This window comes from Ostrinia nubilalis, chromosome 27 (genome assembly GCF_963855985.1).
Source record: "Ostrinia nubilalis chromosome 27, ilOstNubi1.1, whole genome shotgun sequence".
Lineage (NCBI taxonomy): Eukaryota > Metazoa > Arthropoda > Insecta > Lepidoptera > Crambidae > Ostrinia > Ostrinia nubilalis.
In genome coordinates this window covers 2,722,361-2,741,573 of record NC_087114.1, presented here as the reverse complement: position 1 = coordinate 2,741,573, position 19,213 = coordinate 2,722,361, and the positions used below count along the sequence as shown (strand labels likewise).

The following is a 19,213-nucleotide window of genomic DNA, read 5'->3' as shown; positions in this document are numbered from 1 at the left end:
CAACACCTCTAGCGAAAGAAAACCAAAATAAACCACGCGTTTTGAGGAGCTCTGCCAAATCTATTTGTGGTACACACACACAAACGTATTTACAAATATAAAACTTTCTTTTGCCTTGATACTTTTTCTTCAAACTGTTAGTTTTATGATGACAATATTGCTTAAACCTTCACACTTGGGCAATGGCAACAGAATGTCTCACAACAAAAACTAAACACTTGACTGGTAGAGAATGCATATTGCCAATCAGTCCACCATTTGTGGACTAAAGTATTAAAACCATCAAACCTCTAGTGGTTGCTTATGACCATGTCTTGATTAACAGGGCTTAATGGGCTACATATTATTCCTCATTATAATAAAAAAGAATACTCACTCTTGACAGTACAGGGGCTTCATCTGGTTAGCTGATGAAAGTATAGCTGCGGACAAACAATCTTTGTTACGATAAAATGTTTTTTATTTTTTAACTTGAAAACGAACATAATATTTAAAGGTTATTGTACTTGACTTACCTGGTTGAGGGAGAACAGGTTTGTTGACCAAAATCGGGCTTGCAACTGTCTTCGGGGTCACACTGCAACAATAAAAACGATAGTTGTAGTTCTCAAAGTTCATTGATTTGAAAGAAAGAAAAACAGGACCAGGGTCTAAATTATGTGTAAACGGGAAATATTAGGAAATACACAAAAATTTCGGAATCAAGAAAACAGCCTAACTTATAAATTGTATGTTACTAGGCTTCATCGGAGGCTAGTGTAGGCACTGAAGACAGTGCACAACCCTTTATTGTGAAAATCCTTGGGGGATGTCTTTGTGGACTGTTTTTGGTAGTATAATGCTTTTAGAAGATGAAGGACACATAACATAATGGACATACATCTATATATATAAAAGAAAGTCGTGTTAGTTACACCACTTATAACTCAAGAACGGCTGAACCGATTTAGCTGAAAATTGTCAGGGAGGTAGTTTAGAGCCAGGAGAAGGACATAGGATACTTTTTATCCCGTTCGAAATAAAAAAAAGTCTGCTTATTTATTGCCATTAAGGCGGAACAAAGTTCGCCGGGTCAGCTAGTTAGATATAAACAAGCTTTATTTAATGTATGTATAAGTATGATAATTTACAACATTTTTTAATATCAGCAATGTTTTATTAGATCTAATTAAAAACTAGACAGCATCCACACACTAGACGAAAACAAACACAAAATTGAAAATTAATAATGAGATCACACCCAAACAAAACATCAGTGGAAGAATCTGGACGTATGCTCATTGACAGCATTAGCCCACTTGTATGCACAATCATTCACTTTGGACGTGAGGTCATCCCAGAACGGATAGCAATGTGACCTTCCCATGCCCAATATTCCTAGTCTACACTGTGAAGTGCAGGAATAAAAAAGATCCCACGTAAATGGAAACTTGTATTATGTCAAAAAAACCAAGTCTCGCAACTCAGTTGTTCTACGGTAAAAAGTTGTGAGATCCATGTAATACCAAGTCCAGGCCAGGAAATCTTTAACGTTTTACATAAATATATTGACTTGGCCATCGCATGAAAACACGTGTAAATTAAATTATTTAGTGCGATGGCCAAGTCAATAATTTATGTAAAACGTTAAAGATTTCCTGGCCTGGACTTGGTATTACATGGATCTCACAACTTTTTACCGTAGAACAACTGAGTTGCGAGACTTGGTTTTTTTGACAAGTATTGTTTTTGATGGGATCTCATTTCTTTTTGTATTTTGTAGACAGCAGTTATGTATCTAGAAAACTGGACCGAAATTGAAAAATTTTACTCGACTTGGCGGTTGCACTACCGTGCCCCCAAATCTCATTTCTTTTTGTATTTTGTAGACAGCAGTTATGTATCTAGAAAACTGGACCGAAATTGAAAAATTTTACTCGACTTGGCGGTTGCACTACCGTGCCCCCAAATATTTTAGTTTTTCCTTGATTCATACACCAAACACTACTTATATTCCAAATTTGAAGCTTCTAGGTCTGCTAGAAGTGCCTTAGAATTTTGATGATCGGTGAGTCAGTGAGTCAGTCAGTGAGTCAGTCAGTGAGTCAGTCAGTGAGTGACAAAATTTACAATGCCTGCATAGCTAATGAAAATTCAGCCTTCTAGTTTTATCCACAACGAAGTTACAGGCAGTCGAAAATGGCCTGAATTGCTTCGAGAAAAGGATGGTACGGCCGTGCCGCTTTTTTGCTCGACTTGGTGCCCCCAGATGGAGCTCCTTTTAAAGCAGTAATAAAACACATCCAGAAGAAGTGTACGTATAAAGCGCTTTTCAAGTCTATTTCTAAACATATTTAGGAGTTGGGAAGTGTAGGAATCCCACGGTAATCACGTGTATTACGGAGTTCCTTGCAATGTAGTACTAAACTAATAATCCAGAACAAGGACATAAATAGGGCTTTTCAAAAGTAACAATAAGTAACAACATATTTGGGAACTTTCATAAAGCATTATACGGTTGTATTACTACTTTATTATAAATTATGCTAGGATTATGGTTTAGTTTTTTGGTGGCTTTTTTGTTGTTTTTGATTAGAACTTTGATTCAATCAGTCTTTGAGTGTTAAAGGGTGATAATTCCTAAATACTGTGGTTAAATACCACTTTATTATGAAGCCTTTTGTACCCTTTGCACCACCGGCCTGCACCACTGGTGGTGCAAAGGGTATTTTTAAATCCCTCTTGCACCACCAACAAATAGTGCTGTGCTACCATCGACTGTAAAACTAGTAGTAGACTGTAAAATACTTAGTAATTTAATTGTTATAAATAAATCAAAACCCACCTAAAAGTTTTAATTTGTGTGTGTGTAAGTGCCTATAAACATTTCACTTCAGACCCACGATACCCCGGGCCTACATACAACGAATAAAGTACCAGGGCAACATAACCATAAAGGAGCTATTTTATGATACATGTTTATTTCTCGGATCAACCAAGAAGAATTTGATATAGCTCCTTTATGATTATGTTGCCCTGGTACTTTAGGAATTATTCGTTGTATGTAGGTATGAATGGTTGTTATTAATTTTTATGTTATGTTGTCAAATCTGTCCAGTAGTTTCGGAGCCTATTCAGTACAAACAAACAATCAAATCTTTCCTCTTTATAATATTAATATTATATGATTATAGATAATCGTTTTACAGTTAATGGTAGCGCGGCACTATTGGTGGTGTAAAGGGGATTAAAAAATACCCTTTGCACCACCAGTGGTGCAGGCCGGTGGTGCAAAGGGTACAAAAGGATTATGAAGTATAACTAGTTTGAACTGATTTATTTCAGGCTCCAGTAAAGCAAAAACCATTAATGTTTTTAATGAGAAAGAAAACAAAGATATAGAATCCTCAATTTACGACGCACAAGTGCTGCAAATCGCAATTTACTAGACAGGTGTTCTATTACTGCCCCCCTAGACAAAACGCACTTTTTGATCGAATCGAAAATCGAATCCGTCAAATTCCATACAAAAAAGGGGCTTTTCGACCACTTTTCGACTGGTTTGCGATTATAATTGCACTTTGTCTAGACCCACTGGAGTCGCGCAAACTTTCTATGTTTACGATAGCAAAGTGGTATGAACTGGATATTTACGCTAAAAGAGAGCGGCGCGCCGGCCTGACGTGTACGTTGGCTGCTTTGAACCTCCTTGCGAGTTCTCTGTACGTCTCGGGATCCGCTTCTATCTCCGCTTCGGCCTTCAGAAGCGAAAACTTCATCCGCCAGCCGCTGGCTTCGACCCCGTGCACGAACCGAGCCCTGAGCACAATACCGCGCCCCAAATGTCGAGCACTCAATCTCTGCTCGAACACGAGCATAATCCTCGTCAGCTATAGTCCTGTCTCGTCAGGTTGAAGAAGATGAACGCTCCAGAACCGACACGGTACGCCCGGCGACTGGCAACCACCATAGCTGGTCCACAACGCGCCTCAACAACCATTTGTCACGATTATCAACGAGATAACAACAGCACAACACTGATTTTGTGGACGAAAGTCTTCAGCAGACACCGTTTACTTGTCCAACATTATATTCGGCACTGCGCGCACAAAATAGCTAACAACTGCACACCGCGAGCTTCGATTCCGAATAAAACGCACTGCTACGTAGTAATATTGTTTTAAAATACAGGATAACACCGATTCGCAGTTGAAATTTCAGATTTATCAGCGGAAAAGTATTGAATTAAAAACAGAAACAAAAGAGCAGTACGGCGGATGACGGATCGCGAGCGACTGAGTAAAGTAAAATGGCGGCGGTCGCTGATTGGTCGCGGTAGTGAGGCGCGTTGTTCGATTGGATCATAACCGGTTGGAGTCGGTTCGCGGAGGCCGCGACCGGCTAATGTCGGTGCAGCGAGCCCGCTATACGTCATTATAGTGATGCGACATGCTACATTGTTTGTTTTTATCGATGTTCAAAGGAGTGCTGCCTATTATTGCGGCTGAGGGTGGCTGAGGCAAGCAACGGAAATTCTAATTTAGTACCGTATTACCGCGGACTGGCGAGTTGAATTGAAACGCATGAGTTATATTTAACTCGGCAACGGATCAGCTATGAACCGGATATAATAATAGCTACTTGCAGTTTTGGCCAATTGAGTGCCAATTCGTTGAAATCTAAAGCGATCCGGTTTCGGAATAAACTACACTCCACTTCGGCCTAAGTGCCGACGGTTAGCGTTGTCGCAATGCAGATCGGTTTAATGGATACTGCTTTCGAGAGTGCATCAACATATTTTTATGCTGATTTCCTCAATTTCACATATTATACGGAGGTTGTTTTATGTAGCGATATTTTATATCAATTCGATACTAACTCACGATTTACATTTTTTTTTCATTAATTTATACATCGATTTATTAATTTCGCGAGTTTATTAAGTCGCAGGAAGACTGATATAATTTCGGGACTGAATAATTATTGATGAAGATGAATGGAATGGAATTTGTTTGTACAGACGACAGCACGTCAAACTACACACTGTAGGATCTAAGTTATTTGTAATATTATGGGCTATTAAGCAACGAAAATATGTAGTCTGATGTGCTGTTATTACTGCCTTCTACGAAACCAAATAAATGAATGACCGCCACTGGGACTACAACTAATTTTATAATGACAGTTATTTAAAGTCTGCTGTCGTCTATTCAACCGTGCGCATAGTTTAAGATGTAAGTAGGTAGATGATGTATGATTGGCATCACTATCAAAGATGATAACATGTGGCTCAAGACCTAAGACAACATGCAATTTACGCACAGCTGAGTCGGTATTAACTAACGTTCAGTGCCAATATACGGCCGTTTTACGCAGTTAGATTTGGAGGACAAAGATAAGGCGCAGAATAATAGGCTGCTTTTAGTATTTAAAAGTGGCTTTACGTGAATTTTAAAATATGACTTATTCCGGCACATTTCAGACATGGTTCGGAAGACATTTGATGACGGTATTTTATATATGAACAGCTAGGATAATGGAAGTAAGATTACGGCATTAAAATAGTCACACAACCGGTGAGGTAATAATAATATGACTTCAGGTAATTGGATTTTAGACGATCCCGAAAATAAGACACTTTCGAGTATTCATATTATCAGTAATCTCCAATCTGATCATCTAGTTACATAAATGAAAAACAACGTTTAAAAATGTGAGAATCTGGAAATTTCCATGCAAAAGTTGACTAGTTTTCGACTCAATTATTTAATCTGGGTTACAAATAATAATACTGTAAAGTTTCAACCAAATCCGTTCAGTAGTTTTTGCATGAAAGAGTAACAAACATCCACACCAACTTTCACCTTTATAATATTAGTAGGATTTGAGGGACATCCAGTCTCATGTCTCAGAATAATGTGTCTCAGAATATTCAGTACATTTGGACAGACCATTTTCTACAAAATGGATAAAACTTTATGTAAATCAACAAGAAGTCTTTTGATGCAAACAACGTAGCCTTTCTCCAGAACTTACCATCAAGCCTCGCCTCGCATTTGTCTCTGGCATGACCTAACTAATCCCCACTAATCGAATCAGGCACCTTCGGCACAGTCATCTAGATACTAACGGCCGTATGTGTTAATGACATGACGATCAGAGCGACCGTCGGTTGATACCGGTTACCACCACACCGGAGCCAGACGTGTCGATGTGAGGATGTATTTTTGGGTGATGATGGTGCAACCGAAGTTTTTCATTTATGGATTCAGTATAGTCCAGATAAATGTTAACAAGTGTTTTGTAATTTCAAACAATGATGGGTTTTAAATCAAACCTAGGTATGGAATATTATTTTTATGAGATAAATGAAGTCAAGTTAATTTTTTTATACCTTTACATAACTGCTTATTGTACTATGTTACACACGTCTTATTAAAACTGTGGGTAGTAGACCTAAAGCTTTGACCAACATTTGCCTCTGGTAAATTAGAGATGGTCAATGGCTCCTCCAGTTGGGGCTAAAAAATGATGATGAAGGTGCTTTAGTCTGTGATATAGTAGATTTACAGTATCTACCACCAGATATGTTAGGTCTTGTGAGTAGCCCAGCGAATAATCCGATGTCAATCAAAATCGCTCCTTTTCCTTTACGTGCCCTAGTTATGTGCAAAATAGTAGACGTGTGTGACTATAGAGAATCACGTTCATAATCAAACCGTCACTATACGAAATTGGGAGAAATTGAGTTAACAACGCCATCTATCAGCGCTCCGCGAAAAGTGCATGCTGTAAAAATCCCACGCTTAAAGCTCAAATAGTTCGGCAGATATCACTAGTGTCGTTATGGAGTTTAATGGGAAAACCGGCATTTGTTGTGAGTAACAGTGACACGTTTTTAGTAGTGACGGGATCTGGACGGGCACGCCGTGATAGTTATGTAAACTCTGTGTTGAAAAACGTCATTTTTAGCATAAAGACGCTTTTACTCCAAAACCATAAGATGATTCACAATAAAGTAATACGAAAAACGCCTTAAAACAAAAAGTGACAATATTTCTCTTACATTTTTAAAAAGATTGTTCATCACTTTGTAGAATATTGTGTTTATCCAAATAGTGAAATATTAAAACAATAAGAAAGATTTTTAAATGATTAAGTAGTTATAATTTTATCTAACAAAAATGCCACCAGGCAATCCAAACACTAGTAAAATCAAAGAAATTATCAAGGTAATTACTACTTTGTCTAGCGTTTGTGGACTATGAAAAAGCCTTGGATTCGATCGAGATCTGAGCAGTGCTACAGTCTCTCCAACGGTGCCAAATTGACTATAGATACATCGAAGTGTTGACAGGCTTGTACGAAAACGCCACAATGTCGGTTCGTCTCCAGGATCAGGACTCGAAACTCATCCAGTTGCAGCAAGGGGTGAGACAGGGAGATGTCATATCTCCGATACTGTTCAACACCGCCCTGAAAGATGTTTTCAAGCTTCTGAACTGGAGCGGATTCAGCATAAATATCAACGAGTACATAATCCACCTTCGATTTGCGGACGATGTCGTAATCCTGGCTGAGACTGTGGAAGATCTAGGCATAATGCTCGATGGCCTACTGTAGAGCCTCTTAACAAGTGGGCCTGATGAATGAGTATGAAAATGAATATGGACAAGACAAAAAACATGTCAAATGTCCATGTAGTATCCACTTGTCTGGAGACTCTACACTCGAAAGTTTGTTGACCTGGGACAAACAGTCCAGTTACGTAGGTCCAACTTCGAGAAAGAGGTCAATCGTCAATCCAACTCGGCTGGGCAGCGTTCGGGAAGCTTCGTGATATTCTCACGTCCGAAATACCGCAGTGCCTCAAGACAAAAGTTTGATCATGTGTGTTGACAGTGATATTTTATGAATCTGAGAGGTCACCCAAAAGGTGATGGAGCGTGCGATGCTTAGTTAGTTTCCCTACGTGATTGAATCAGAAATGAGGAGATCCACAGGAGAACTAAAGTGACCGACATAGCCCGCAGAATCGCTAAAATCAAGTGGCAGTGGGGCACATAGCTCGCAGAGGTAATGGCCGCTGGATAATGATCCAGAATTTAAACCTACTTCTCTGAGCCTTTTTCCCATGAAAAATCACTATCTAGTTCGTCAAGTTCATCGAGGTCATCAAGTTCTTGTTGTTTAAAGGCTGCCTAAACAAGAGAGTACCTTATTTTCTAAGAAGTTGATTTATGTAATGTAATTTTATAGTCATTTCATGTGTGTAACGTATTTATTTCTGATCGAGAATTTACATTTATTACTGTTACCATTGGTACCACTTAATCCAAATTATTAAGTTTTAAGTTCATTAAAATTACTGATTTTTCTATGTTAGTTTTATTTAACAATAATCATTTTTAAATTTTTCATCGTCAAATTTATATGAAAATAGTGACATTTCTACCGGAATTAGTAATACAACATTAACATGTTTTTAGTTGAAAACTGTCACTGTCTCAATTTTAGTGGAAAAGTGACACTATTTTTAGGGAAAAAATTAAATATTAAATAAACCATTATGATAATTTGAAAGATAATTATATTTCCGTAAAAGCCAAACAAGCCACTACTGGTATTTAACAAAAAACAAAACATTTAATAGCATTTTGTTCATTTTGCAAAGGTTTTAAAATTTGAGCATTTCAAATGCTTTTCCTGAAAAATTGACTTTTTTGTATAGTGACAGTTTGATTATGAACGTGCGAGATGATATCTAATATATATGTCATTGTCTAAAGGTTCTGTTGTTAAACAACACATTGCACATGAAAGTGGTTAAAAACTTACAACAGCATTGCATCAACACAAACAATAACCATTGTTTGGAGCCAACGCGCTATGCAAGGCTGTGTCAGCGTTAGAAGTTGACGACCCTTGCAAATCCTGTGTAGTAAGTAGGCTAGTATAGCTCAGCGCGCACCAATGACGAGCGAGGCGAGGGAAGCTGTTAAGCGGGTTTAGGGCTGTCTGTTTACTTATTTATGATTAAGTACAGTTACAGTACATAGAATACCACATAAAGGAAAATCACAGTTGCAAATCACCTATCGATAGTAGCTAGCTCTGTAACTCCTCTCCAATGTCTTCGAAATTTCGTTGCGGGCCCAATGACAGTTTAACGTTTCCCCGGGAGAAACTTGACCTTTATTGATTAAGTTTTTAATGGAGGTCAAGCGGTAGATCTCGGCTACATAGGATTTGTAGCAGTAGGAATACTCCCATTCCGTAGCTAAGTTCATAACGATTTTTGTGTCTAAAAATCTACAGCACTCCCCTAGCAGGTGACAAACCAAAATTCGTGAAAATTTTAATTCCACAATCACTTTCATCCAGTTTTTTGGGTACTACTCTGATACCTCAACTACTTCGATCCTGTAAGCGATCGCGATATTCAATCTGTTACGACACGAGTGCTACTTGCATTATGTTTTGATCAAATTTCGGTGACGTACAGGACATGCCTTTACGTAAGTCTACGAATATAATGCGAATCTAAATGTATAAACCTATTTTCAGCTCGCACTGGTTGACATGACAATCAGATTGAGTCCGGTAAAGTCTGGATAGTCGACAACCCTATACAGCTGCGTTCAGATTAGCCGACTTCCACGTACCATGCATGAGCTAGAAAGACATTCACCTCAATAGGAAAAACCATGGAGTGTTTATGTTTTGTATTTATATTATCCTATTGGTATAGTAGGTACTTAACTGATCGAAGACTGTCATAATAATGGTTTATGGTACATTTAATAACTTTATTTTTCATAAACACAAGTTTCTTATGAGAAGCAATCACGTAAGGAAATTTTAGTAGAAATTTTAGGAGTTTTAGTAGACAATGCAGTAGACATATCAAAGACTAGTGCATGTAGTTTTTGTCATTCGTTCGTTCGTTTCAGCCATAAGACGTCCACTGCTGGACAAAGGCCTCTCCCAAGGATTTCCACAAAGGCCGGTTGGTGGCGGCCTGCATCCAGCGCCTTCCTGCTACCTTTATGAGGTCATCGGTCCACCTTGTGGGTGGACGTCCTACGCTGCGCTTTCCTGTACGTGGCCTCCACTCCAGAACCTTGCTGCCCCAATTCTACCAAAATACCTATACAAAAACATGTGAATCGCTCAAGTGTTATTTTACGACAATCTAGATCAAAGCCGAATAACATTGGACGTCACGTGTGACAAGGATTATTTAATATATTTTTTACTCTTGCAAATGATATTTGTACGGTTATCTACCTACATCAGTCTGAATGTCTATTGCGGAAACATTGTTTTGTGAGATATCGAAATTCGTATCTGATAAAATTAACTTTAAAGGATCGCTTGAACGTGATATAGGTAAAAAACAATAACTCTACATTTGAATTCAACGTAGCGACCTACTTACAAACCTGCATGAAAATAAAGATATGAAAAAGATAACTCGAATAAAAACAATACTTTAGCATCACTATTTTGAAAAAGAAATGCTGATTCTATTTTTACAGCACTGGCCCATTAATTGTCCTGAAGCAGTGGTAGGAGGATTAATACTGGGACGTGTAAAAGTGCTTTTTAAAAGCCTACACCTATAAATGAGTTATAAGAGTTTTTTTAAGTGCATTATTTCGAAGTAGTCAGTCAAGAATCACGAACTCACGATCCTCATTCAGCTCGTAAAATCTTTTTAACGAGTCAACGTGACATCATTGAATATGGTAATATTGGTAATGCAAAGCACTGCACGCGCTTAAAAAACACTAAGTCCTAATATTGGTATTTTAACAAACACCCAACAAACCACTGCTTTGAGAAAATAATGTGGGCCAGTGTGCTGAGAAAAATCGGCACAAGACCGCAGAATAATAAAAAAAAAATCTGAATTTCTTTTTTATATTAATAAGGTAAAACATGAAAACAATTAAAAATCAATAATAATATTATCACCACTGTACCACCATGTTTTATTTAAGCAAATAAAATTATTTCAATTTGATAAAATAATAACTGCAAGAGGGCATGTAGATATCGTAAACCGCGTGCGGTGATTTATTGTTATGACATCGCTCGTTCTATATTTAGACGGGCACTTCGTGAAAATGGGGCCGTAATACTTTCGGCCGGCAGGATAGATTGCTCAAGATCTGGAGTGATTTATGACTATGTAATAGGCTGTAATTCTTGAATACGATCCGGGTGGACGTGTGTGGGAATGTACAGCACATGAGGTTATACCTACATTTTTGTGGTAAAATAGTTCCTATTATAAGAGGCTATAGTGTTTTCTTCCTGGCTTGGATATGATTTCGTTACTGTGTGTATTCTTTAATTGGACAATAACAACGACGTATAAAGAATGTTATATCGGATTTACACTGCGCGGAAATTAGCCGAGTTAAAAAAAACAGTGGGGTGGGGATGAAAAATGAATGAATTGCATACCCACTCCACTGTTTTTATGACTTGACTCGGCTAATTTCCGCGCAGTGTAAAAGCGCCATTACGAGGATATTGGTAGGTAACTTGTATCATAGTAGGTAGTCAGTCATCATCATCATCAAGTCATTTAATCTCTAATGCAGGAGCACGACTCTCTTTAAACCAGAGGCAAATTGAGGGCCTACACTCGGTAAGCGGTACAACATTCATCAATTACGGTCAAAATACTATAAGTAACACATATTAATACGTGCCATTCATTATTATTAATAATGAGGCACACCATAATTACTTACTTATTCAATATAGCTCGAACCTATCTACACTGCACTTCTGCACTATCACTAGATGCTTGAATTCTATCACGCATTAAGATGCAACATTGTAATATGATTGCAAAAGCGTGTTGTAAACACTTATCTTAACATTGACTTTGTAATGAGAATCGTTTGAATGGGTCCTCCATTATGTATGGCACGATGTCCTTAAGTGACACCATTTTGTAAAAGGCACAGAGAGTGATAACATTATAATATGGCACTGTTTTAGAATACACACAGCGATAAGTACTATGCTACTAAAATTAATAAAAAAGTAGTAAATTATCTTCAAATTACACTTAGGGCATTGTCGAAAGTTTGTGTGAGTAAGTAGAATGTAGCAAATTTTAGTTTGAGATTATTACCTACCTACACTCTTACTTAACATAATATTCATAAATAGGTATTCAAATATTTAGGTATATCTTGATATATAATCTTCTTCATTGATTAAGTATCTAAAATACTTCCTAAACCTTCTACAGAGCATAGAATTACTTTAAAAGACTAATTGAACTCACAACAGTAGCTCGCGTTAGTTCTTTACGCAAACCACTAACTGGGGTCAGTCAAAATTCAAAAACTCCTAAACACGAACTTTTACATACAAAAAAGATATCTAACCAATTCCTTAATAGACAACCCACCAACCTACTAATATTATAAATGCGAATATTGGATGTCTGGATGTCTAGATGTCTGGATGGATGTTTGTTACTCTTTCACGCAAAAACTACTGAACGGATTTTGATGAAACTACAGTATTATTGTTTATAACTCAGAATAACATATAGGCTATAATTTGGTAAAGCCGCGGGCAAAAGCTAGTAGTCCAATAAAGCAGCATCAAGCCTGTCCTATAAATAAGCCCTAATCATCATCAAACGAAAGTCACGCAACGATCCGAGGGGTGCTATTAACCAATTGATGGGCATACAGCTAATTGCACTGCGGATGCACCGATCAATGGATATATTTGATTGCACACGCAGTGGTCTATTGTTACGGTTTCGAGCATATTCTGCTTAATTGAAACGGTCTTGGATCTTATTTGAGGCAAGTGATTAATTATAATCAAAAGAAAAACAGTTAAAACCCCAGAAATACCTCATCGTCATCATCATTTCAGCCATAGGATGTCCACAGCTGTACATAGACCTCCCCCAATGATTTCCACAATGGCCAGTTGGTGGTGGCCTACATCCAGCACCCTTCTGGTACCTTTATGAGGTCGTCGATCAATCAGAAATACGTATTCCCAATTTATTTAGCTTAGTAACTTAGTGTTGTGTACCTACCTACTCAAACTAAGTGAGTTGGGTCAGTAGACTTATATTTTTTCATATAAAACAACGAAACCGATATTATTACTAAACTTATCGATATTTATTTTGTCCATCACTAGTTCAAACAAACGTGTTTTACATAAACCAATGAATAAATAAAAAAACCGTGACAAAAATTAAATATCGAATAAAATCCAGTATTATCTACTTCAGACAGCAGACACATTTCCCATTGCGTGCGAGCCATCGCGTATATAGAAATTGCTTTAATTGCAACACCTAGGTACATAATGCATGTTGCGTAACCGACACACGCATGGGCGGGATGAGCACATCATAACTATTATTTAATTAATTATGACAATATTAATAATAGTACTACAAAAGGACTTAATATTTTTTTAAGCTCTTTATGTGTACATAAAATAAATAAATAACGAAGGTCGCTCGTAGCACTAGCAATGTCCTCCTCTTAGATCCTGATGTTGAGACAGCAGTAGGCATTAAAACAATAACTAGCAAAATACCACAGCTATTTAGGTAGAATCAATAGTCATCATCATCATCACTATTTCAGCCATAGGACGTCCACTGCTGAACAAAGGCCTCCACCAATGCTTTCCATGTTGCCCGGTTGGTAGCGGTGTGCGTTTATCTTGTAGGTGGACGTCCGACTCTACGTTTTCCGGTACGGAATCAATAGTATATCTTATTACTAATGTTTGGCCAAAAAAAGTTTCCCAAATTATCACATCGCAAACAACGTTTCGCAAACTTTCATTTGGCAAATTTTCATTTGGCAAAACTACTTATTGCAAATGTTTAATTCGCAAATGTCGTTTTTGGCATATTATTGTTTAGCAAATTATTGTTTGGCAAAGTATGTTTTGCCAAATGTTTTATTTGATAGATTCCAGATCGCACACTCAGAACAACAATATTGTTATCTTCCAAAATGTTTTAATGTAGGTACTATAATGAGTGTCTGATAAAATATACAAATTATTAGTACTTTTGTAATGAAATAAAATATTTTGTATTTATTATTATTTGTATTATTATTTATTATTCAAAACGGTAAAAACCTCCATCTGTTAGCAGTCAGCTGCTAAGACGGATTCACGTGCGAACCAGCCGCAACCGGATCGGTTCGTTAGCACCAGATTTATTGGCCAGAGGTCCTTTGACGACAGCTGATTGCTGGTAGGAAGATGAGTCATGTTGTTTTGCTTTTAGCGAGTACTATTTGAGATTTTACATCGACGAAAAATTTACAGCTAGGTGTAGTTGATACGTGTACCGGATTAGAGCTAACACAAACATAAAAGCATAGCTGGGCATTAACTCGTTAATCCGTTAATCGTTAATTAACGAAGTTAACATTTCTATTAACGGATTAACTTTTAAGTTAACTTTAAAAAATGTTAACGGACTCGTTAACTTCCGTTAAATTATCCTAAGTCCGTTAATCGTTAATCCAGTACCTACTATTTACCAAAAAGATTATAGCAGGCACACTGAAAAACGCTAGAAAAACGCGTTCTGACAAGTACGTTCGGGCTTCCAGAACTTCCAGAACCCAAAACAACAGTTTTTGTAACCAGATCACTAACGACACTTGTTTGTATGTGTGTGGGACAACTCTTGCAACTGAATTTAAGACCAGTTTTCCTGAACCGATTGAGCTAAAATTTGGTATACTTATGTAAGTACGATGACAATGCAATGTCATGGTACCATTGAGCTGGTCTGATGATGGAGTCATGAGGTGGCCATAGGAACTCCTAAATGAAACGGCGGCATCGCATCGAATTTGGGTTCGTTGGATTTGTCTTTTTGAACACTTTAGTACTAGATGATGTCCAGGGTCCTGATGATGGAGTCAGGAGGTGGCCATAGGAATTCCTAAACGAAACGGTGGAAACTTATCGAGTTTGGGTTTGCTGGATTTAAATTGTATTATAATTGAACCAATGCTCTGAGATTAAGTATACTTAAAAGTATTTTAAACTTTTTTTAAAACAAGCTTTTATTCTGAAATGCAGTTGTACTTTAACGAAAAAAATAATTGTACTTATGCAAGGTTCAAATAATTTCGAAAGCTTGTAGCGCAAATATAAAAAAAGAGGAATAAATTCCATGCGCGATACAAGCTTTCGAAATTATTTGAACTGCAATTATTATTTTCGTATTATTATTATCATGTGTTAACGGATTAACGATTAACGTTAACTTGCGTTAAATCTTGCGAAATGTAACGTTTTAACGTTTAACGAAGTTAATTTTTTTATTAACGGTTTAACGATTAACGAAGTTAACTATTTGATTAACGGTGCCCAGCTATGCATAAAAGCTATCATAAAAGCTTCACGAATGGATTTTTTTTTCAACCTATAATCCTATAATACCTTTGTGCAATGTTTTGGTAGATCAAAGGTTGCCTGGATGAGAATGCCACACAGTTTGTTTTTTAATGTTCAATAAAGTAAAAAAAAAGAGTAAAAACGCCTATTTAAAGAGAAAAAAAAATCATGACGAAAATAATTTTGTGTTTTGATAGCTAGATACTTATTCACTATGCACACACTTATGATTAAAAAGTTACTTATGGTATGTCATAAAATAATTCCTCTATCTAAAACACTTCCATAAATAATCTCGAACGGAAGGCAAGGGACTGACCTAACTCCCAATACTCCCAATAGGCAAGAGGCAATGCTAATATACCACGTACATAACTACAGAACACAAAGCACGCATCCCGCCCGCATGTCTCAACCGCTCAAGTACCTAGCGTTCAATTGTCACAATTTGTCCGTCTAATTTTAGGACGGCAGTACTGGCGTGTCCGTTGCGTTAAATGATAGAAACGTATATAGTTACATACAAGTCGAAAACTACAGGAAGTACGCAGCAACGCGATCTAGTAAGGAATAAAACGGACTAGAGAAAACTTTTTAGGGAAAAACCCTAACATTTTGTCACTACTTTGGTTGTGATAAGATCGTCTAAATTGCGCCGTTTCAATACATATTACCTAAATTTATGTTCATAATCGTATATCTAACTAAATAATGATTTTATTTAAAAGATAAATATATCGGTTAATTTAATACCTACAGCTAAATTGCAATCAGAACGAAACAGCAAATCAATAAATTATTTTACTAGGTACCTATTTTATACTATCACTAGCGGCCGCCCGCGACTTCGTACGCGTGGATCCTGTTTTACCCCCTTTTCCCGAATTTTCTTTGCTATAAACCTCACGGAGCCCGAGACTTTTCCAACAAATGCAAAACCGTGGAAATCGGTTCGTGCGTTCTGGAGTTATAGCGTCAGGGAGGAAAACCCGACTTATTTTTATATAGTAGATGACTTCGTGGAAATTCATACATAAACCGGTACAACCGACTCAATTTATCGATAATCGATATTTAAAGACAATTACAAGCTATTAGTCGCATCACTACTGCACGAATGATACAGAGTTCACAAACAGTGGAAAAAATCAAGTGAATCTTCTCGCGTCTTGTGACATTGATTGTGACAAACTGCTGGATCGAATTACTGTGAATATTGTGTTATGTATGTATGGCGTCTCGACGTCGAATAAAAAACCAAACGAATTTCAACCTTGCTAGAATGTTTTAGGTGTTGTTTTTCAGTTTTTGCCATGTCTGTCTGGCTAATTTAGCTCTGTAATATTCCTGAATTACATAATTGTCAATTTTTAAAGGAAAAGACTCGAAACTGGCGTATGATACAAAATTGAATCAATGCTTGATTGGTCGATGTATAAAAACCGATTTCCTATTATCCAAATCGGTATCGTGTAGTTTTGTGTCACATCTCTACAACAGAGTAAATTCATTCAATAAATAATTAAGTCATTCATTCAATGGCAATGCCAGATTTTGTATGGAAAGTGGCGTCTTTTTTTTTTCGCGCGGCCATCGACCAAACTTTGTTTTTTGATTACAAAATAGTGTAATAAACCAAACTTACTATGACATGTATACCTCTAAACTCAGTCTGAACTGAGTTACGAGCATTAGAAGTTTGATGATTTTCATACTAGATTTGCTTTTTGTGCGCAAGTTTTGTAAGAAATTGCAACAAAATATTGCGCTATTTTTTTATTGCGCTGATTCTGCTCCATACTGATGTCTGGAGCCTTTAATGTATGGTATTGTTTGTTTACACATACAATCTCACTATTTTGTTGCAATTTCTCACAAAACTTTGCTCGCAAAAAGCAAATCTAGTATGAAAATCATCAAACTTCTAATGCTCGTAACTCAGTTCAGACTGAGTTTAGAGGTATACATGTCATAATAAGTTTGGTTTATTACACTATTTTGTAATCAAAAAACAAAGTTTGGTCGACGGCCGCGCGAAAAAAAAAAGACGCCAATTTCCGGCATTGTCTTTTGAGATTGCTTCTTTGGAATGGGATTATCCGGGTTCAATTTCCAGGTCGGACAACATTTAAAGTAAAATTGAGATGTGTATTTATTCCCAATTTGGCTTGAAAATTGCTCGGCTGCGGTACTGCCTTGATTGTCCGTAAAAACTGAGTAGATGACATTATTTCCTAAAATTTGATTTAAACTAAAAGTACCGTAGAGCTGGACTTTTGGTATAATTTATGGCAAAGTTTAATGGTTGATATGCCTTTAATTGATTTTATTTGCGAACATAGGTATTAAAAGTAGGTGATACAGGTATTTTAGTATCTCAATCTCGCCTTGGTCGGTAACTTAAAGTATTAGGTTACGACTTTTACAAGAAGCATGGAGGTAATTATTCATCTGAAAGTTCTGTAGATAAGCTATCTCCAATGTAAGTGTGGCGTTTTAGGACGCCCTGTATACGCCACGGTGTCAATGTTGATATGCCTTCGTCGGTTGCTGAAAGTATAGCTTATTGAACTTACCTGAGTTCTGGCGAGTACGGCGGCGATGTGGTGACCAGGGATGGCGGTGGCATTAGTGCGTCGTTCGACAACTGGGGACAAAGATAATAATCGTTAGACGAGTCACCCCTATTACACACGCGTTGAACTCTAAAGTCCGGTCGCCGAGCAGATAGAATTACGTCCAAAGACCCGATGGGTAGCTTGCCATCTGTATCGCTCGCGTGTTAATTATATTGCTGTCGCGCTAGCACAATGAGGGTTTTCGCGAATGAAAGATCCGCTAGATGGCGGGACGTGGATGTGGGGTCTGACTGCTGCGTGATTGGTGGATTTTGACATATCTGTCAACGTCATGTCAAAAATAACTAATTATGCAGCATTTGGATCTCGCGTCTACGTATTGCCATCTGGCGGATTTTTCATTCGCGAAAACCCTCATTCTATCTGCTCGGCGACCGGACTTTAGTTCCCCCTAAACTAAATGACCTGGGGGCGTAGTGTGAGTTTACGTCAAACGCATTCGATGTCGACTGCGTAAAAAAGTGACACTAAATGTATGACGGATTGTACAGCGACCCTAGCGGAAACTTTCAAGAACTAAATAAAATCTTCATATATTTTGTAAACTCACACTACGCCCCCTGATGTTGATGATCACTTTTGTATACCCATTCTTATAAGATACAAGAATGCGTGGTAAATTCAGTGAACTGCTCCTGAATCAAATGTACCTACTACTGCTTTTTCTATTTATTTATATTAACCGGCAGACAGTGGTGACTGAGTTTGTTGCGGCGATTCTTCTCAGCACTTGCCAAATGTTGGTCTCGAAGCGCTGGTAGGGTAAAAAGATTATGAGACATGTAGATTGTAGAGGCTCCTTAAGAGCAAAATATTTGACGATTTGTAAGAACTATTTAATAGTCTATACAAATAAATAAATTTTGACTTTTGACTTTGACTTACGGTGGTGAGCACGGTGGCTTCGCATCCAGGCTGGTACTTGTCCAAGTCGGGGCGTGGTCGCCTCATCACCTTTTCTCGATCTTGCTTGTGTTTTCTATCAGCGCCTTTTAACTTGAAGACCTGATGACAAAAAAAATATTAATGAAAGTAGGAGTTGAGGTTTTTAGGCGGGGGTTGAGATTTACCTTGATCTGGCAGGTGGCAGAAGTGTTTTCTAAAGAAGTTGGGTTTTCATCCCCAAGGGGGTTGTGATTTTTTGGCAGAGGTTG

At 37.5% G+C, this 19,213-nt stretch overlaps 1 protein-coding gene across 3 annotated transcripts in view; it reads right to left on the bottom strand.

Annotated features, from left to right (window-relative positions):
• Positions 1–19,213, bottom strand: part of LOC135085000 (transcription factor CP2-like protein 1) — a 47,294-nt gene that overhangs the window by 12,981 nt on the left and 15,100 nt on the right. For 2 of the 3 annotated variants that reach the window (XM_063979774.1, XM_063979775.1), the window contains exons 10-13: positions 18,945–19,064; positions 17,997–18,067; positions 516–577; positions 377–437 (exon numbers count right to left, since the gene is read on the bottom strand). In XM_063979774.1, coding sequence (XP_063835844.1) covers positions 377–437; positions 516–577; positions 17,997–18,067; positions 18,945–19,064 — 314 coding nt within the window. The remainder of the gene's footprint in view (positions 1–376; positions 438–515; positions 578–17,996; positions 18,068–18,944; positions 19,065–19,213) is intronic. The other variant, XM_063979776.1, reaches the window with a different exon arrangement.